Source organism: Canis lupus, chromosome 2 (assembly GCF_003254725.2).
Source record: "Canis lupus dingo isolate Sandy chromosome 2, ASM325472v2, whole genome shotgun sequence".
Taxonomy (NCBI): Eukaryota; Metazoa; Chordata; class Mammalia; order Carnivora; family Canidae; genus Canis; species Canis lupus.
Window position 1 is genome coordinate 41,529,551 of NC_064244.1, and position 22,417 is coordinate 41,551,967.

At 36.4% G+C, this 22,417-nt stretch overlaps 1 protein-coding gene across 11 annotated transcripts in view; it reads right to left on the minus strand.

The window, feature by feature from the left end:
• Window positions 1-7,131: 7,131 nt before the first annotated feature.
• The window catches only part of SLC38A9 (solute carrier family 38 member 9), an 82,309-nt gene continuing 67,023 nt past the window's right edge, over window positions 7,132-22,417 (minus strand). For 10 of the 11 annotated variants that reach the window (XM_025448184.3, XM_049102743.1, XM_025448187.3 and 7 more), the window contains 4 exons: window positions 16,973-17,086; window positions 15,290-15,438; window positions 9,357-9,446; window positions 7,132-7,921 (listed from right to left, as the gene is read on the minus strand). In XM_025448184.3, coding sequence (XP_025303969.1) covers window positions 7,756-7,921; window positions 9,357-9,446; window positions 15,290-15,438; window positions 16,973-17,086 — 519 coding nt within the window. In that variant the 3' untranslated portion in view covers window positions 7,132-7,755. Of the gene's footprint in view, window positions 7,922-9,356; window positions 9,447-15,230; window positions 15,439-16,972; window positions 17,087-22,417 lie in introns of those variants that run through there. The other variant, XR_003137091.3, reaches the window with a different exon arrangement.

Genomic DNA, 22,417 nt, shown 5'->3' on the forward strand with positions numbered 1-22,417 from the left:
GTTACAGACAAGATATTAACTAGAGAGAAGGGAACATAACAAATCTACCTTGTTTGTTCTAAATATAGATGAGATATTTTCATAATATTTACAAATCCACCTTGTCTTAAATGTTATAGCAAGGTATTTACCAAGTTCTCTGGTCAGTTCTATATAATAAGACCCAACATAAAAGCCCTCAGTGGCAACTGGTTGGAGACCTCTTTTACCCTAGAGAGCTTTCCTTTGGGTTCTCACCTACCCTTAATAAACTTTCACCTCACTTAATCCTTTTGTCTGCGAGATTCATTCTTCAACTCTGTGGAGACAAGAACTCTGCAACCATACAACACTGTCATCCTAAGAAGGTCCTGTTTAATGTTGAATCCCTATTCCTACACACGGTTCCAGACAGTCATTGGTTTGCTTTCTGTTCCTCTAAATTTGCCTTTCTAGACATTTCATATACATGGAACCATACAATATGTTGTGTTTTGCATCTAGCTTCTTTCACTTACATTATGTTTTTGAGGTTATCCATTAGTTTGACCCTGAACTTTTTTTCTCTTCGTGTTAATTTACAGTTTTTCCTCTGAGAACTGTCTGCTACAAAGGTCCTGGACTTTTTCCTATCGGGGCACCGAATGATTGTAGGAGCTAAGAATGTAATCAATATCATAGTAAATACAAGATTCTGGTAGCACTGGGGAGGATGACTCTGTCTTTCCAAATCTAGAACAATCAGTAAAAGTTTACTGCACGGAATTAGGCTTTATCTACATATAATAAAAGATGATGATATGGTACCAAGGAGTAATTTATTTGAATCATTTTAGTTTCCTTGAGTATCATAAATTTCTAATTTATTTTCTAAAAAAAAATGTTCAAGTAAAAAGATTTTATTTTAGGAGATCCCTGGGTGGCTCAGCAGTTTAGCGCCTGCCTTTGGCCCAGGGTGCAATCCTGGAGTCCTGGGATCGAGTCCCATGTCAGGCTCCCGGCATGGAGCCTGCTTCTCCCTCCTCCTGTGTCTCTGCCTCTTTCTTTCTCTCTCTCTCATAAATAAATAAATCTTAAAAAAAAAAAAAGATTTTACTTTAGTAGAAATAGATCCTTTTTGGAATAAAGCAGAGTAAATAAATGTTGTTCTGGATAGCGTGTTTTCTTATATCAAGAGCTCTTAAAAAGCTCCTCATCCCTAAGGTTTGTTAAATAGCCATTGGACAATTAAATAGTATTCTTTGTACTTTTTATCTCTGTAAAAATTAGAAGCAACAACAACGACAACAAAAAAACACTGAAGATCTACCCAAATAAAAACTCTAATCTAAAAAATAAAAAAGTCCTATTTTGATCCCAAGTAAACCATTAATGCATATGTACTCCATGCTACTTTGCTAAATCCTGTTTGACACTTCCAGAAATAGAAGCTCAGACTTGGTAAAAGAATTCTCAAAGATAGCTAAGAAACTGTTTGACATATTGGAGGGCACAAAACTTTTCTTCATTATACCTCCTTCAGCCTCTTAATTGCCCCATCCTTGGAATAGTTTGTAGATGGTTTAAAGTTCAAGCAGCTAAAGTCCTGGCTCCTCCTTTGCATGGCTGCCTTCCTAATTTTGCATGTACTTCCTTAAGAGGGAACTCCAAATAATATAAACTTCCCGCCCCTCAAAACCTGGGTCTGCCCCTATAATAAAAGCTCTCTCACCTGTTCCAAGGGTTGTTTGTAGGTTGCTCTTCCTGGGTTGAGTGTAGATTCATTTCTGCAAGCCTTCTTTTCCATTATTTTTCCTAGACATCCTTTTAGAATATATGTTATGCAGTTAGTAAAGTGAGGATAGAAATGACTTACCTAGAATCCCATCACCTCAGCAAGTCACCCATGTTCATTCTCCTGTGGCCCTTTGCAGTTTTTGTCCACATGTCTATCTAATTTTGTGATTACCCAGGGATTTTGAAACATTTTACCTTGGGATGTCTGGGTGGCTCAATGGTTGAGCGTCTGCCTTCGAATTTGAGGCCCACATCGGGCTCCCTGCAAAGAGCCTGCTTCTCTCTCTGCCTGTGTCTTTGCCTCTGTTTCTCATGAATAAATAAAATCTTTTAAAAAAAACAACTTTGTCTTTAAAAAAAAAAAGGTTTTATCTTGATAATCATGCAACATAGAGTTGCATTTTTTTTTTAAGAAGATTTTATGTCAGAGAGAGAGAGAATAAATAGGGAGAGGGGCCGGCAGAGAGAGAGGGAGAAGCAGACTCCGGGATGAGCAGAGAGCCCGATGCAGGGCTCAATTCCAGGACCCTGGGATCACAATCTGAGCCTTAGGCAGACACTTAGGCAACTAAGCCACCCAGGGGCCCCATAAAGTTGCATTTATTGCACTTATCCTACACTTATCTCTTGAAAATGTGTATGATGTGGCTACATCCCAGCCTTCAATGGAGACAGAGCAGAAGGAAAAGGTCAATGCATGGTGTTTCAGTGACACTTAAGGAAAACGACCAGCTGCTGGTACACAGGAGGGTGGGCAAAGGATGCTAAACTGTCAGGGTCACATCCAGTTTGTTCACTACTCTATACTCTGTGCTTAGCACAGGGTTTGACATTCAGTAAATTTTTAAACATTTACTGAGGGCCTAATCCTGACTCTGACCAAACTAGTTCTGTTTTACTTATTTTGTGGGGGTGGATTGACAGATAAAATTTTTAGAAAATAATAATTTATTGTTTTCCATTAAAGTCGAATCTCTCTCATTAACTTAATAATATATTGTGTCTTCCATGACCAAATAAAATTGGATCACTTGGGATCAAGTGAGGGCCAAAGGAGGAAAAATCCAGAGAGTATGCTATTTCCAGTTCAAATCCCAATCCTAATCCTTACTTTTATGGCCCAAGATGAATACGCATCTGGAGAAGTTTTTAATCTTTAAAAAAGACAGCCTTATTTTCTCTTTGCAGAAGAGTAGGGAAGTATACATAAATGATATTGAGGAAAAAAAGAAACTCTACTTAGGGAAGGCAGAAAATTGGAGCTCTTTATTGCCCTTAAGTGGCTCTGGAAGATTAAGACACCTAGCTCTTTGCCAGAAGTTGAAGTACACTTAGCTTAAGTGCCACATTCATTTTGTATTATTTTTGCAGGGAGCGATCACAACAGTTTATTGTCCGAAAGGGGTGATCATTTTAGATTTTAGTTAACATTAACCTAGTACATACCTTTCTCCAAAACAGAACACTAAGGGAGGGCTCCTTGCCGCCAAAGGTGACAGAAGCGGCACTCAGTGACTTGATGTGACATGCATTAAATCATTAGAGAAGCTTGACCCTGTGGAAATATGTAACTTCAGCTTCTCTCTGGCCTGAGGTCAGTGCTACTGGCAATAATAGCATTTCCTGGTAAAATTCAATTAAATAAAATCCCGGAGTTGTTTTTCTTCAAAATAATTTTGACTTAATTTCTTCTTTTATATAAAAAGACAACAAATTACATTTCAGAGAATGCTGTTTAGGTTATGAGGTTCCCGTCAGAGCTGTTTTGCAATACGTGTTTACATAATCTGAAGTGAAGTGGGCAGTCAGCTGTGAAACGCCAGCCAGGCCGCCTTGTGCGCATTTCACTTTGGATCACAAACCAATGTAACATTCTATTGTTTAAGTGTCAACTAGATTTAGGTTTTGTTTGGGACATTCAAATTGGGATAAGAAAACAAACTGCCACCACCAAATTCTAAAAAGCAATAAGGTCAGTTTAAACACGCAGCACCAATACTTTTTGCTTTTATCAATGAACTCAAACATTTGACATTTTGACTCCTGATATTTAAGTAAGTCAAGTCTTTGGAGAGAAAATTTTATGGAATCCATTTGTATTGCCCAATATGTTACTACTTATTTCCCCTATTAAGCAACTGTGCTTTGCTGTCCAAGATTCGGAGAAGTGAATAATGTACTTTTAAAAATGCAAAGAGAACAATAAATAGTATACTGAAGCAGTTAAATACTTCTCACAAAATTTCTTAGAAAAATATATTATTTATAATGATATAATACTTAGAATAGTAATTTATAATTGCCAAAATAAAAGCCATTATACTTTACATGATCTCATATGATGGTGAATGTATCAAATATCCAAAATTTTGGAGTTATTAGGAGTCTGAAAATGGGTCCTTGCTGCCTTTTTCTTTTTTTATACCAGTTCTCTCTGAAGATCCCAACTGGAAGGGGTTTTATTTTTTCCAATGGTCCCTTGTATTATAGTTAACTACATACCTAGTTCTTTACTAAAGTTCTTTTAGAATATGAATGAAATCGCACATATCTCAGACTCCTCTAAAGCACTGAATGTAGTAGTTTATTTATTTATGGAAACGAATGTCAAAAGAGATTGCAAAATGTGAGTAAAGTGAGTTTTTCCTTTTAATACAGTCCCTATTTGTGGGTAAATTCATTCTTTACTGTAATAATTTTTTTGGGTGTGATGGGGAAACTGATTTTGGATGATTATCTGCAGGTATCAAATGTCTGAGGGCATTTCTTTGATCTTTTTGGCCCAGTATGAGCATAATCTATTTTCATCGAAACTTTCTACGGAAAACTTCTCTAAATAAGCCATTTTAAATTTTATAATGTCCTCAGTTGTGTGTTAAATCAGCAAAATTCAAAGACACTAAGGTTAGCTACATACATCAGAATGGTAAAATAAAATAAGTAAAACAAATTTAATTAGAAAATTCGAAAAGGCAAAACTAGAGAAAGTTTAAAATTATAATGTGATCCAAATGAATTCATATCTCATCATTCCAATGTATGAGCCAGGACATACACACTCCCATAGACAGCATCTGCCCAAGCTAAATGAGCCAAAGGCATCAGTTTCATGAAAAGAAACTTAAAGCAAAATCATTCAGTATAAGCCTAATGTAGGATTTTGGAAGTTCTAAATTATTTAAGTCTTTTATTTTTTTAAAGATTTTATTTATATTTTTATGAGAGACACACACACAGAGAGGCAGAGACACAGGCAGAGGGAAAAGCAGGCTCCATGCAGGAAGCCTGATGTGGCACCCGATACCGGAACTCCAGGATCACGCCCTGAGCTGAAGGCAGGCGCCAAACCACTAAGCCACCCAGGGATCCCCTTAATAAGTCTTTTAAAGAAAAAAACAAATATCCACATTCCTTCTTAATTCAGTAAATAATGCATTGTCATATTCATTTTGATTACATGGACAAAGATATACCAAGTTATTTTTCCATGTGTTAAAACTTTCAAGTATATTTCTGAAAAGAGGAAATGAAAATTCTGTTTCTGAAGTTTTCAGAGAGAGGGGACTAGGGATAAATAGGGACTAAACGTTAGTCTTAAGGAGTTAGGTAACTTTTGATTCCTATGTCTCTAACTGAATAAGACTGAAGTCACAAAGATGCAGGAGCTCCCAAGCATAGAGACATTTCCTCCATGTATACTCTAAGAGGTTATCATAGGGATACACTTATTGCAGAATCTTCTAATCAGGGACACCTGGGTGGCTCAGTGGTTGAGCATCTACCTCTGGCTCAGGGCATGATCCTGGGGTGCTGGAATCGAATCCTACATCAGGCTCCTCACAGGGAGCCTGCTTCTCCCTCTGCTTGTGTCTCTGTCTTTCTCTCTCTGTGTGTCTCTCATGAATAAATAAAATCTTAAAAACAAAAACAATAACTTTTGAGCCTGGCTCCATTTACTGCATATTAATGTTTGTGAAGATGAAATAACATAATGTCTGAGGTTGGCTTTAAAATATTACAGTGGAAAAGGAAAAAAAGAACAGATGAAGCAAATACAGCTTAAGATTTATAATTACTAAATATAAGGAATGGGGATTTGGGAGGGTTATCCTATTATTTTCTCTACTTTTGAGTATGCTTGAGAATTTTCATGAAACTTTTACAAAAAGAACTTTAAGAAATACCATGATTTTTCCATACATCTGTCTATGGAATAGACAGAAGTTTTTTCTCAAAGAAATTATGGGTGGTCTGAAATTTTGGGCTCTTTACCAGGCTTTAGAAAAGACCATTTCACCTTTCTTTTCTTTTTTCAAAAAGATTTTATTTGAGAGAGAGAGAGAGAGAGAGAGAGAGAGAGAGACAGAGGAGGGGGAGAAGGAGAAGCAGGCTCCCAGCTCAGCGGGAGAACGTGGGGCTCCATCCCAGGAACCTGGGATCATGACCTGAGCCGAAGGCAGATGCTTAACTGATTGAGCCACCAGGTACCCCTCACCGGTTTTTCAAAAACCATTTTGCCTATCTTTCTCAGAAATAGAAAGTAACATAAATATATCCTAGAATGTGGAATGTGTATTAACAAAATATACTTTAAAAAAAAAGATTTTATTTATTTATTCATGAAAGGCACAGAGAGAGAGGCAGAGACATAGAGGGAGAAGCAGGCTCCATGCAGGAAGCCCAATGTAGGACTTGATCCGCGGACTCCAGGATCACATCCTGAGCCCAAGGCAGACATTTAACCGCTGAGCCACTCAGGTGTCCCACAAAATATACTTTTTAACGTTAGCCTAAAATCAGAGAACTAACTTTTCAAGCTGAACATGAAGTCTATATTACATGGAAGACATGGCTTTGAATTTGGGTTTAGATTTTAGTTTGAATGAAAAAGAGGAGAGTTAATTTCAAGAATCCAGATTCCCTAATCCTTTTCTCAGATCCAAAGAGATTTTTCTTATGGGGATTTAATCTCTACCCTGTCAGTTAACAAGTAAGGCAGTGGTGGTGGTGGTGGTGGTGGGGGTCCCCTTCTTGCAAGTCTTACCTCAAAAAGGATTAGTCCTTTCTTGTGGTAAATCAACACTTCAACACCCTACAATATACTGGGCAGGAAGCCTCACTCTTCTGGACCCTTCTCCATTTCCCTTTTCCCTTGTAAGGATTCATGTACCTGAGACAGTTACTTGCTTCCTATATGCTTCCCCACTGGTACTGTCATGACATCCTGTGCAATGCTAAGGGATTCAAATAGCAAAAGAGCCCTTTTGGGTGTATGGAGACAATCATATTGGTTCCTATGCAAAATCTGGCTGGGGGTTCTAGCATTTTGACCTAAATTACTAGTACTAGATTAGAAAAAAGAAGTCAGAGGCAACAAACTCTCCTAGTTTGTTTATTTTGTGTAAGTTTCATGACCAAAGAGCCCCCCTACTGACATTCTTTCTTTCTCTTTTAAATAGAGATAAAGGATGCAGTTAAGAGTTCATTCTATTAACACTGATGCCATGGAGAATTCTTTTTACAAATGAGGTATTTGGTTTACTGTCCCAAACAGTACATGTTTGGATAAACTGCAGAAATGGTCTAGCAAGCAATAAAATGAAAGTGAATACATTGAAACATAAGACAGAAATAGCATCTGGCAATAGTTGCTGTGATACCCTGAGAATCCTTACTGTAGTCAAAATAAACCTACCCACCTTATATCCATAAAAAGCAAAACCCAGCATTTTTTCGAAGGGCATACACTTCTACTCAGAAAAGACAGTGAGAATGAAGGGGTGGTAAATTTGAAAAGAGACAAAGATCATTCTTCTTGCTCCTTTCTCCACTCTAATCCAAATTACTTATTCATGGACTACTATTCCCCACCCCCCTTTTAAAATGATTTTAGGAAGACATTTAGAATTACAGCAACAATAGCATTTACAAGTGAATTTATGTGGAGCTGTTCTCAAAGTTCAAAATGCCATGAAAGATCTTGAGAAGACCTTGAGTATTTCACATAAAAAACTGAACAATCAGGTTAGCCAGGCCCAAAATGATGATGAAAATGTGAAAGATTAATTTTGGCCATGTCAGACGGTCTTCTTGGTGGAGGGATATTATATAGATGAGAGATGGATATATGAATACAAAGGCCAGGCCGCACGCTGCTCCCGAATACCTGCAAAATAAAAACTTTTTGGGTTAATATTCACCTTGCATTTTGCTTTTTCTGATTTACAGTTAAGGTTTATATAGTATAATTTAAACCCTCTTCTGTCTGATATTGCAACAAAGTTATTTTTTATTCAACTGTTGCTGACATAAAGCATTTGAGTTGAAAACATTTTACTTCCTAAGTTAATGTAAAATATTATTTCCTGTTCATCTTTATAGCATCTGCTTGACAGAGTTTTTTATTCATCTCTCCAATTTCCATAGTTCTTCTTTGTCTCCATGTTTGTGGCTATTTCCTCAGAAACATCTGGAGATAGGCTTCCTATCTTTGATCTTTTATAAACTAATTATGCATTCTGAGTTTCTGAAGGACTGCTAGCATCTGGTTAAGAATAAGAACAGATGAGTACCTCTGTGGTGTTCAGCATAATTATCAAAGATACCTCAACACTACACTGACAGAGGAACCTGAACTTTTTTCTCCCTTACCCTATCCTCAGCTTAACAGAAACTTGTAAGTCCATTATATTCAATAAGCACAAGGCAAATACTCTCTCCTTTTGTTTCAAAAAAGTAACTCAGCCCTGCGTTCTACAGGTCGAGGAAGAGAAATCAGATCATTGTAACCTCTAGGTCTTCCATGAGAATCTGAGATCACAACTTTATTCCTCATCTACTCAACCTATCACAGTATTTTTAGAGAAAGTCTAATAACTAAAGAAAAATCTATTAAGTAAAGAGCCATCTGGGATCTAAATTCCTACCTAAACTCATACTTTATGACTGCAACTCACAGCAAAATGCCTTGAGTAGAAATGGATTAAAAAAGTTAAAAAAAAAAAAAAAAAGTTAGAACACAGCCACACTGAGATGATCCCTACTGAAAAAAGAGCAGACTGTTCCTAAATCAGAAGAGAAAATTGCACAGAAGAAAAAGACATCCCAGAAGAACTGAAGAAACAAAAATTTTTGGCCCAGATATAAGTTCTGCTAAAATAAATTTAAATAAAAGTAAAAATAGCATAGTGGTTGTCTCTATTATTAAAAATATTTCAACTATTCTCAAACAAAAAAAAAGTTACAACACAGCCTTAAGAAATATAAGCGATCTCCAGGTACTCCAAGAAGTACACTATATATTAATTTTTTTTTAAATTTTGGATAAAGAGAAAAAGGTACAAAGGAAATTATGAAAAAAAGAAAAAGAGAAAGGGAAAGATGTCTAAGGGATAATGAGGCTTCTAAAATCAGGAAGAAGCAGTGCAATGGAAGAAAATGAATACCTTAACAGGGAACTATATTTAAATGTTTCCAGTTTTAGGTACTCACAAAAACTTTGTACAATTAAATTAACAACAATGATGAGGACAATATCAACAAGAAAAGCATAAAAATAAAGACCCATACATGAAGGGACACAGTTCCCTTATAGGTTGTACCTTATGATTCCTCCGATGTTTGGGTAGAAACAGGCCATGATCACTCCAGCTCCCACAATAATTAGATTAAGAATCAGCACGTGGAAAATGCTAGAAGTTGAGGAGAGAATTTGGAGGAAAAAATAAAAAAAGGCAAATGATAACCATTAATACAAGAATAAAATTCATTACGAGTATCTTCAAAATGAGAATGTTTTAAACTTGATAATAAAATCAAAAAGCGGAGAAAAGAGAAGCCATCAATAGTAATCAATGCTGGTGATGGTATAATGACCCTGGTCCTTTTGTGCAAATATATGAATAGGTTAAGATTTGTAGGAATGGGCAGCCGGGATGGCTCAGCAGTTTAGTGCCCCCTTCAGCCCAGGGTGTGATCCTGGAGATCGGGGATCGAGTCCCACATCAGGCTCCCTGCATGGAGCCTGCTTCTCCCTCTGCTTGAGTCTCTGTCTTTCTCTCTGTGTCTCTCATGAATAAATAAATAAAATCTTAAAAAAAAAAAAAAGATTTGTAGGACAGTAAACAAAAATATGAAAAAAGCTATTAGCAAAGATATTTGTGGCAAAAACATTAAGTATCCTAGATATACAGCAAGGTAACAATTTACTTGATGGAATATATTAAAAATTGTTCAAGGGACACCTGGGTGGCTCAGTGGTTGAACGTTTGCCTCTGGCTCAGGACATGTTCCTGGAGTCCCACATCAGGCACCCTGCATGGAGCTTGCTTCTCCCTCTGTTTCTGCCTCACTCTCTCGGTGTCTCTCATGATTAAATAAATAAAATCTATAACTAACTAACTAACTAACTAACTAACTAAATATTGTTCAAAATAACTTATCTTTGTTACCTAAATAGTAAAAATCTATCTAGGCAAGTTGGAAAAAGGGTAGCTAGATTTTTACTACACAAGAAAATCTGAAAACATTTGAAAAAATATCAGAAGGAAATATACTGAAAAGGCAGTCGTGATTGTGCTGATTTGGCATTTGGAATAATTTTTCCTGTTTTCTGTATTTCACAATCTATATTTTACAATATTTTTTGTATTTTACTTTTATAATTAGGAAACTAAATTATATTAAGGGAAAGGCAAAATGGGCAGGTTTTCATTTTCCAGATTCACCCACTTAAAGATATTCAGTGTTTACCATAAATAGAAAAATAATGTAGATAAAATTTGATGCTCAAGAAATAACTCCATTTCCCAAAAAAGATGATTCTTAAAAGCCAAATTTACACATCAAAGCTATCTTGTGAGCCCAAGTTATCAGAGGGCAATTAATCCCAGGTAAAGATTACAGAGAGAACAAAAATGAGGAAAATTATTTACACAAATAAGTAGTTAGTCATATATTCTGATGAATTACAAAGATATTCAGGCTTCCAGATCTTGCTATTTATCTAGAAACTCAACTTTAAAATTGCTCCAGAGCTTTGAGACAATGGCTGGGCCTCTGTTATTTCTATGTCATAAAAGGAAACGACTTTGTGTATTTTCCAAAGAAGTGGTTCTCATAGTATAACCACAAACCCCAGGGAAGGTCCCAATACCCTTTCAGGAAGTCACTGAGGTAAAGATTAATTTCAAATCATAAAAGACATTACTTGCTTTGCAAAAGCAATTGTGGGTAAAACTGCTGGCCCCTTAGCATAGCTAGAGGCAGTTGCACCTCTATGTATTTTTTACTGTATGCCTTACTGCCAAACACTCTCAAAAACATAGACCTTCAGAGAAAAGTAAAAATTATTAGTTTTACTAAATCTCATGCTTTGAATATACATCTTTTTTACTATTCTGTGTGATCAATTAGGAAGTATATAATACAGCATATCTGCTACCCAGTGAAGTATAATGGTTATCTTAAGGAAAAGTACTTGTGCAAGTGAGCAGGGAGCAACCTAGCCCTTTTTTCCCAAGGAATGCTATTTTTTTAAAGATTTATTTATTTATTTATTTATTTATTTATTTATTGAGAGAGAGAGAGAGAGAGAGAGAGAGAGAGAGAGAAGGAGATACAGAGGGAAAAGCAGGCTCCATGCAGGCAGCCTGATGTGGGACTCGATCCCGGGTCCCTAGGATCACATCCCAGGCTGCAGGTGGCGCTAAACTGCTGCGCCACCGGGCTGCCCCAAGGAATGCTATTTTTACTTGAAAGACAGACAAACTGTGGTTCTTCAGACTTGGGTACTTGACAAGACTTAAAAAAAAATTATTTATTCATGAGAGAGAGAGAGAGAGAGAGAGGCAGAGACATAGGCAGAGGGAGAAGTGGGCTCTTTGCAGGAGCCCAATGCGGGACTCGATCCTGGATTCTGGGATCAGCACCTGAGCCAAAGGCAGCAACCCAACTGCTAAGCCACACAGGTATCCTGACATTTTTTTTTTTTTAAATGAGTGATTATGAGTTTTTGTCACTTCAAGGAAGGTATGTGTGGCCAATGATAAAATTTGAGTTTTCAAGTAAAAACTAGAGTTTTGGATGACACATTTGCCACTCTGAGCTTGACAGTTTTCCAGTATTTAACAGCTTCTATCTATAATGAAACTGGTTGGTTGGAACAGCTGGGTGGCTCAGAGGTTGAGCATCTGCCTTCAGCTGAGGGCCTCATCCTGGATTCCCGGGATTGAGTCCCACATCAGCTACTTGCATGGAGCCTGCTTCTCCTCCCTCTGCCTGTGTCTCTGCCTCTCTTTCTGTGTCTCCCATGAGTAAATAAATAAAATCTTAAAAAAAAAAAAAAAAGAAAAAGAAAAGAAGAAACTGGTTGGCAATATGAATGTGGGTTTTTTATTTATTTATTTATTTATTTATTTATTTTTAATTTATTTATGATAGGCACACAGTGAGAGAGAGAGAGGCAGAGACACAGGCAGAGGGAGAAGCAGGCTCCATGCACCGGGAGCCCGACGTGGGTTTCGATCCCGGGTCTCCAGGATCACGCCCTGGGCCAAAGGCAGGCGCCAAACCGCTGCGCCACCCAGGGATCCCTGAATGTGGGTTTTGATATTATATAATGAAGTGTGTCAACATTTGGAAGACCTGCAGAACTCAGGAAATATTTTTCAAATGATTAAACATGATATAAAAACGATAGGTAAAGGATCTAAAGTATAAGACAGACCAGTAGGTTTTAATATCAGTGAGTTGCTGATTCAACTAACTTACAAGAAACTACCACTTGTTAAGGTTCAGCAGAGTATCAAATATCCATAACAACTTGAAAAGGCCATTAAATAAAAACTTTATTAATTGAAGTTTTTTAATTTAAAAAACTCCCTTTTAAATTAAATAACATATTACAACAGACTGAATGCAGAAGATAGGGGAATCCAATAATCTACTAGCAAAGCAGGTATTAAAAAGAGTTTGAAAATGTTGGGGTGCCCAGCTGGCTCATTGGAAGAGCTTCAACCCTTAATCTCAGGGTCATGAGTTCAAGCTCCAAATGGGGTGTGGAAATTACTTAAATAAATACAACCTAAGAGATGTCTGGGTGGCTTAGTGGTTGAGCATCTGCCTTCCACTCAGAGCATGATCCCGGGTCCGGGGATCCAGTCCCACATTGGGCTCCCCACAGGGAGCCTGCTTCTCCCTCTGCCTGTGTCTCTGCCTCTCTCTCTGTCTCTCATGAATGTATAAAATTTTAAATTAATTAATTTAAAAAAACTTAAAAAGTTTTGAAAATGTAAAACAAAAGTTTTTTTGAAACAATTATTTTTCGGGCAGCCCCAGTGGCGCAGCGGTTTAGCGCCGCCTGCAGCCCAGGGCGTGATCCTGGAGACCCGGGGATGGAGTCCCACATCGGGCTCCCTGCATGGAGCCTTGCTTCTCCCTCTGCCTGTGTCTCTGCCTCTCTCTCTAGCTGTGTCTCTATGAATAAATAAATAAAATCTAAAAAAAAAAAAAAAAAAAAACAATTATTTTTCATTAAGTCTGTTATTTTTATAGTTAAAAATAGAGCTGTCCTACGACTCAGCAATTGCACTGCTGGGGATTTACCCCAAAGATACAGATGCAGTGAAACGCCAGAACACCTGCACCCCAATGTTTATATCAGCAATGTCCACAATAGCCAAACTGTGGAAGGAGCCTCGGTGTCCATCGAAAGATGAATGGATAAAGAAGCTGTGGTATATGTATACAATAGAATATTACTCAGCCATTAGAAAAGACAAATACCCACCATTTGCTTCGACGTGGATGGAACTGGAGGATATTATGCTGAGTGAAATAAGTCAATCGGAGAAGGACAAACATTATATGGTCTCATTCATTTGGGGAATATAAAAAACAGTGAAAGGTAATAAAGAGGAAAGGAGTGAAAATATCAGTGAGGATGACAGAACATGAGAGACTCCTAATTCTGGGAAACGAACAAGGGGTAGTGGAAAGGGAGGTGGGCAGGGGGTTGTGGTGACTGGGTGACAGGCACTGAGGGGGGCACTTGATGGGACGAGCACTGGGTGATATGCTATATATTGGCAAATTGAACTCCAATTGAAAAAAATTTGTTATTTTTAAACAAGTAATGGTTTTATTATTGTTTTTTAAATAAGTTAATTAATATTTTAAAAATTCTGTTTTAATTTTTCATGTTAAATATTAATAGATATAACCCACATAAACTAAAGTTTATGGGGGTTCTCAATAAACTTTAAGAGTATAAAGGAAGTGCTGAGCCCAAAAATGTATGCTCCGAAATATGCAGTCCAGTAGAGCACTTGTAACTGTAGGACAAATGATAGTATGTTATTATATAGTATGTTGGTGGTAAAGAAAGAAATGTAATGTGAACATAAAAGGGAACTTCCAGATTATTTCCAAGAGGAAAAAGCACTCTAAGAGCCACCATTATGCAAAATAATGGCAGAAAACAGGAATAATTCATTTACCCAGAATTTTTTCATCTACGACTTCACTGTATTTATTTTATTTTGGTGAATGTCAATACAACATAGGGCATAAATACAACAGGAATTTTATATGCACTAAACTCCAGCCTTCCAGATGAACAATGTTATAACTGTAGGTGTTGCTACTGTCCATGTTAGAGAGGAGGTACCTCTTGACTTTTGCTTTTACAACTTTTTGGTTTTTAAATCAACATATTTATAGTAATTATTTACTTAATGAGGGAACAGATTGCATTGGTTCACTTTAAAGAAGAACTGATTTTTATTCAAAAGTTCTCTTCATTTGAGACCGTTTATTTCAAGTAAAATAGGTTAGGACTGGGTACTTTTTAGTAGGGTGAATTTATATTAAAATTTAATGTTAGAGTAGGAGTTAACCAGGAATCCAAAATGAAGTTACATGGAAACCCTGAAGCAATATATGGAAATTTCTCTTAGATTAGGGTAAATAACTTTGAATAGATTTTAAAAAGGACTCAAAACTGCCCCATCATCAGTAAGATTAAAATATACAGCAGTAGCTATAGAAGCAAATAGAAATTTAAACTTGCTACATTTCTTACCTTCAATTCTAAACAACCACGATTTAAGTAAAAATGCATGAATGTTAATAAATATACAAGAATATATTGATAACCAATAATTAAAAGTGTTGCTTCTCATTAGCCATACATTGCTAATACAAGTAACTATATTCTATTAACTTCTTGGCAATGTGTGGATTTATGGCAAACAGATCATATGATAAATATAACTGGTATGAGAGCTAACATGACTATACCAGCAGGAATTAACTTTAAATCATTCTAGATGAGGAAGTGGCTTCTAATTTTACAGCTCTTCAGGGAAAAGGACACCTGTGATCTATCCTTAGTAACCGTTTTCATCAGGCAAATTTTTTTTTTTTTCATCAGGCAAATTTTTACAGCAAAAGGATCAGTCACATTTTAAACTGACCTGTTTGCACAGTCATTTGTTGCTTGGCACATCTTGCTGGTCAAGAGAAGAGCCCTTACCTAGGATAAATGTCACCGAAGACATGGCCCAGTAGCTGAACACGAGCCAAATAGCCTAGGAGTGGGTATACAGTCATCATCTGGAACAGCAGGAATATCCTTGCAATGAATGACAGGATGTCACTGCTGGGGAAGTTGTCTAAAAAATTCTAATCGAAGAAAGATAATGAAGTAATGTTAAATATCAATTCAGGGTACACAAATTTATAAAATAGAATGTCTTTTGCTCATTTGGAACACAGATGCCACTCAAATTGTGGTTTGTGGACCGATACTCATCTACAAACTGTTTACTAACTATTATTTTCAATAAGCTAAGTACAGAAATTGAAATAAGTGTTTAGAAACTTTTTTACAAAAGTATTGGCCTGCAATTGATTTGACGTTGAAACAATGACAAAGGAAACTTTGCCCTTCACAGTCTCAAAAACAATGCTCTGTAAGGTACAAGCATAAATTTAATACATTTAGATGGCTAATTTAATTTAATGCTATTTGATCCTCACTAGTTCCCTTGCTTTACCTCCCTTGAAGCATCATAATACTTTCAAATTACAGATTATAGAATAATGTGAGAGTATCACCTAGAATCATTATTATTTATAGCTTATAACTAAGAAGAAAAGGATTTATTTCTATTTTCTTTGATGATTTTCTCCATTTTAGTTTGGAATCTAAAAGAAAAGTTAATTACTCAGAGTTTTTTCATTTCCTTTCAAATGTGAATACCATAGATATTCCTATTCCCAAGGGAGTGGGTTTTATATGGGATTGTTTGCATGAGGGGAATTTTCAGTAAACATCTGCCTGCCAAAGAACTTCTGGAATCATAGAAATCAAGAGAAGAACATTTCAAGCTATCATAACAGTAATAATTCAAACTTATTTCTCTTACAAGGATGAGAACATTACTAATATTAATATGCTGAAATAACTCTTATAATTCATCCCTGATAAATCATACAGTATATTCTACTACACTATTAGAGAAATTTCTTCTGACTAGAGAGAAACTCATCTGTAAAATACTATTTTTGTGGGAAATTTTGTCAGTCACATTACACTAGAAATTGTACTATTCCCAAGGTTATGATGGGTCAAATCAAAGAACATACTACTTGTGTAACCTTTTTTGTAAAATTTTTTCTTCTATTCTTTCCATCTCTCCTTTGGTTTTTAACAGCCACATCATCTTTTACTGCCTGCCGTACTGTACAAAAATGAATGGGACCTATCATTTAGGACTGATGAGTGAAGACATCAGATAATCCAGGACATTTCAGGATCTGCGCTTTGGAAAATAAGGAGGCTGATGTATCCTCAGTGGAGGTTTTATAAATTCATGAATAGCACTAGTAACAGTTTTCCAAACAAAGAGAAATACTATGCACATAATAGAAATGATCTATTCTGAGTACCACAAGGGGCCAGCAAGTAGAGTATGCTTTCTTGAGAGTCTCTTTAAAAATCTGTGGTGTATGTATTACACTGTTTAATGGAGTAAGAAACTGAAGTTTAGAAAGGATGGTGAAGGTGCCTAAATGTTCACATGCAGAGTAAACAGTAGAGATGGTATTCAAACCCAGGTCTATCTGGTATTATAACTTGCTACTATTTCACCCCAGCTGCTTTGCAGATATGAAGGTGTAAACAATCATAAAAAGAGAGTACCTAGTGCCTTACCTGCTCTATGCAATCTTTGGTTAATGGTGGTGAAGGAAATGAAGCAAAAACCAGGACTCCAATATAGAGGTAAGTTAATGTCACCAGCATATAAGCAATGGACAAGTCCCTCACCTGTATAAAGAGAACAAAATTACCATAATACTGAATAAATTTGCATTTAAATCTGCCTAAATTGACTAAATACGAAAATTGACAAATTCAAGATTAATCTTTTGGCTGCGTGTGGTTTTATGTACATGCCTTCTAGGTATCCAATCTGTTCACAGAAAGTAGATAAAACAAAATTCATGTACTTTATAGTTAGTCTGATGATTTATTTTTATTGATTTATTTATTATTGTTTTGGAGCATGTAGACTAAGCTACCCTTTGGCAGATTTAGTATATTAACATAAATGGCGCCTTAACAAAAAATTATGACTAATTTCTAAGGTAATTTATTCACCAAATTATAAAACATTTGACTAAAAACAATAAAGCTGAGATGCCTGGGTGGCTCAGGGGTTGAGCATCTGCCTTTGGCTCAGGGCACGATCCTGGAGTTCTGGGATCAAGTTCCACATCGGGCTCCTGCAGAGAGCCTGTTTCTCCCTCTGTCTATGTGTCTGCCTCTCTGTCTCTCATGAATAAATAAATAAAATCTTAAATAAATAAATAAAAATAAAAATAATAAAGCTAAGGGACAACAAGAAAGCAAAACCAAACCACCTTCAGTATGATCTACAGAATTAAAAAAATTTTCTTTTAGAAAGGTGACTTTGTTAAACCATCAAAGCATGCCTGGGCTGAAAGAAACTGGCACATGTTAAAATATATTTAATAAAGAAGGAAAGCTAGTTAAAGGGCAGACAGTAAACAGGTATCACAGACAAGCTTAATAAACCTAAACAGTAAACAAAAGGAAATAAAAAAGGCAGCTGTTCAAACAGCTGCACAATGTTATTGGAATCAGTAAACAAATACAGCACATTAAATCAAGTGGGTTGCTTTCTTCCACTGCTGTTCCCACCCTCCTGACCTCCTACCCTCATGCAAAGGAAAATGCTCCAAGATATTTAATGCAGCCAGCTGTCAGATCCAAACAGAACAGATCCCACGGCTCACAAATCTGGTATCCATCATCACTAAAGTTACAGCCAAACAATTCAACACAACTAAATTATGGCAATAAGCCTATTCATCTTTCATTTTAAACACAAATTACTTTGAAAGCTAAGAAAACAGATAAGGAAAAAATTATAGACAATTCTACTTTTAGCTTGATAACACAATAAGGAAAGTGGACATTTGGCATTAGGGAACATAACTGATTTTTTTTGACAACTCTTCTTAAATAAGCTGAGTAAGAGCAGAAAGTTATAAACTAAAATGTTGATAAATTTACTTAAAAAGCAAGTTAACAAGCTATGAGAAATCCTGAGGTTAGGTCTAAGGAAAGTGGACATTTGGCATTAGGGAACATAACTGATTTTTTTTTGACAACTCTTCTTAAATAAGCTGAGTAAGAGCAGAAAGTTATAAACTAAAATGTTGATAAATTTACTTAAAAAGCAAGTTAACAAGCTATGAGAAATCCTGAGGTTAGGTCTAAATAGACAATCAGCTTGAAAACAAACCAGGGATCCCATACCCTGAATTACATAGTGGACAGGTCTATGATGCCACAGGAAGCTGGATTATGCAGGTTGGTTCTTGCACTCTCAAAGAGCTTCTAGTTGTTTAGGGCTGAGGAAGGAGAGGCTGACCAAAACTCCAGGGGGATTTCAAAGTCTTTCCTCTTTATTCTGTGAAGCTGAGGCCCCATTTCAGGCTAGACTTCAGTCATGTCCTACGGTCTTGTATAGAACGAACAGAAATGAAAGAGGCAACTATACCTTTCATATCAAAGAGTAGTAGTCTTCCATTATGAAGTTTAAAAGTCATTCTACCTTCAACCTACTCAGTGTCACTCAAAAACACAGGTAGTCTTATAAAATGCAAAATCTTGGGAGGTTAAAGCAGCTGTGTCAGAGACAGCAATACATAAAGTGGCACAGCTACCATTTCATGGACAGTCTTTAGCACCTGATTATTTTGGTCAGGCTTTCTGCAAAGATGTGTACCTTAGTAGACTTTGGGAAAGTCTGATGAAGATGATAGGCTAAGATGCAAGGGCTTCCCTGACAAATCAGTTTTCCCGTTCTTATAGCACTGTATGCATATCTGAAATAATAGCATCTACTACAGTGTATTATAGTTATTAGTTTTTTTATATAATTAGTTTTTATTATAAAAGTAATCTCTGTTAATGAATGAAAGATCTCAAGTAGAAAAAAACTGTCCCTCAACACCCAAAACATAGCCAAGGTTAATAGTTCTTGTATCATGTTGGTATTTTAATTTTTCTAAGTTGGTTCATACGACTAGACTATGAGATCCTTGAGGACAAAGACTGTGTCTTTTTCATCTTTATATCTTCAATACCCAGGACAACACCTGGAACAGAGGAGGAACCTTGTAAATGTAGAGAAAAAATAATAACCACACTGGTTATAGTTAGTAGTCAGTTATTATATTGGCTAGGTGCTAGGCTTGCACTAAGCACTTAACACATACAATCTCATTAAATACAGGTGCATTAATTTTCTTCCTTTTGTAAATAAGTAAAATAGTACAGCAAGATTACAAAACTTGTTCATGGTTACGGACTAAGTAGCTGGAAAAGTCAGTATTCAAACCAAAGATGTTATGGCTCCAAATTGCATGCCCTTGGGCAGCGCCGGTGGCTCAGTGGTTTAGCGCCCAGAGCCTGATCCTGGAGACCCAGAATCGAATCCCACATTGGGGTCCCTGCATGGAGCCTGCTTCCCCCTTTGCCTGTGTCTCTGCCTCTTTCTCTATCTCTCACGAATAGAAAAAAAAAAATTGCATGCCCTCAGCTATTATAATGGAGAAATGATCAGTCTTCAATGCATTTGTATCACAGTTAATAAACAATTAAGAAAACAAGGATAAAGAGGTAATAAATTAGGAGAAATAAAGGATACAACAGATTACACATACAGATGCAAGAGAAATACTAAAATCAGAAATTTTATTTTATAGTATTCTACATGTACATACAATACACCTAGGTCAAGAGCTGCATTGTTTTCATCTGAAACTACTCTACTGAACAGAAAATATGTTTTAATGTGAAAGCAGCTGAGTTTAGCAAGATCCTGGGAAACATGCCACCTATGAATACCATGCGCATATGTGCATTTTGCTCTTCTCTGGCTTGAATACAAGCCATCACTGTACTAGGCCTAGAGACAAAGCCTCTTAAAAGCCCATTTAATGGAAAAGGGAGGTAAAAAGGTATCTTTTAGATGAATCTCAAAAGTAAAAAATATATTTAAAAAGAGGTACAAATGACAATATGAATCCTACACATTAGGTAATCTACTCTGCCTTATGAATAAGCAATGGTTGGCAGGGTGATGGGAGGGATGCCACCTTAGAATGAGGACTAGCTTTACCAGGGGGCACAAGTGGTGCTGGAAGCACATTCTGCTTCTCGAATATGGCTTATAATTTATCCCATATACTACTTGTAGTGGAAGTACTATCCAGTGGAGCATATACTAATAAAAATGACAGAAACTGACCACATCAACCTACCCTATCATGTACATGAAAACTCCTGATGATGTGTAGTTAAGAAAACTATATGGATTCATATGAAGAAGCAAAAAGTAAATAACAAATTACGATATAATGCAAATCGTTTTTAAAGAAGTAATAGAGTGTGAAACTAAATAAAGACAGCAAAACAAAACAAAAAAGTAGTATAGGTTCTAATTCAAACATGATGAGGAAATATCAAGAGGTTAGTCCACATATCCAGGATCATTTCCTAGATGGTTAGAGACTATATCCTCCAACGATAAAGAATGGGTTGGATGATCTTCAACTCTACAACTTTTTTTTTTTTCTCTTGTGGTAATGTATGCCATACTAAGGAATAGAAATTATATCCCATTTGGTGACACTTAAAAAAATTATGGTTTCTGAAAAAAAAACCAACCATGAAATTAAGCTGAACTTAACAAACCTGGAAAATTTGATCATTACACCTGTGTAGGAGCCACATTATTTTCTTCCTTCACAAATGTCTTTAGATCCAATTGTAGTTTACACAGAAGAAAATGAGGCCTTGTTATCTTTTTTGTCTTCTCTACTGTCAAACCTTTGTTCACTGAACTCTGAACGACTAACACAACATTAAATTCAGAGTCCTTGGGCAGCCCAGTGGCTCAGCAGTTTAGCGCCGCCTTCAGTCCAGGGCCTGATCCTGGAGACCCGGAATCCAGTCCCACATTGGGCTCCCTGCATGGAGCCTGATTCTCCCTCTGCCTGTGTCTCTGCCTCTCTCTCTCCCTCTCTCATGAATAAAATCTTAAAAAAAAAAATTCAGAGTCCTTGACAAGCTTCACAATTTCTGACTTAAATCTCAAGAAAATACGATATTAACAGGACTTCTATGAGTCAAATTACTATGAAACCTGCTGAAAAGTATAATCATTAAATAAATGATAATGTTTTTCTCAGAAAATAGTATCCATTTAGCTTAATTTATGCAAATATATAAGCCAATTTCAGTATAATCAAAAGGAGAGCTTATGTATTTACATGTATTTAAAGGTTTAGAATTTTGTTGGAACAAAGTACTTTCATAAATGGTAGCTACTAAAATTTTAAGAAGTTAACATGAAGTCTAACTGATTTTTTGAAAGACTATATTTAGTATCCTAGTTTCAATTAAGATAAGAAACCATCATCTATTTAAACTTTCAAGCTTCTGTTTTAAAAATATTTCCCACAAAAGACAAAAGTTGAGTCAAATTTTATCAACTGAATCTTACATACTAGTTCAACAAAGTGATAGTCCCAAATCGGAGCAGAAACAGGCACCCATTTTATTGTATTTACATATAAAAAAACAGATTTCAAGGTCCAGTGAGTGTCCTAGTAAGAAAGACAAAGAATCTTCCTGCAACCCTTGGGAGAGCATGAACTGAAACTTCTATCCCTACATGCAGTCTTGAGCTTCTCCCACTGGGGAATGCACACCTCCAGATATACTGGTGTGCATTTCCAAAAAAGTGATTCTACTTACAAGTTTTAGGAAGCACAAACTTAAGTAGAGGCCATCCTCTGTTTTCATAGTAGTATGAGACTAAAACTGTCTGGACACTTCTTTGAGGGAGAGATGTGGTGGCAGCCACAGCACAGCTAGGATCTACTTGCTCCTGCCTTACCGCTGTTTGCTCTCACCAGGGAACAAGTTGGTCAGGAAGCTCTGCACTACAGCCATGGCTTACAGATACCAGAAGGACTCCCGTAAGATCCAAGGCGGGGATTCACTAAATGTAAATTCCCTGGAAAATCTGTGTGCTGACTTGATCAGAGGCAGAAAGGA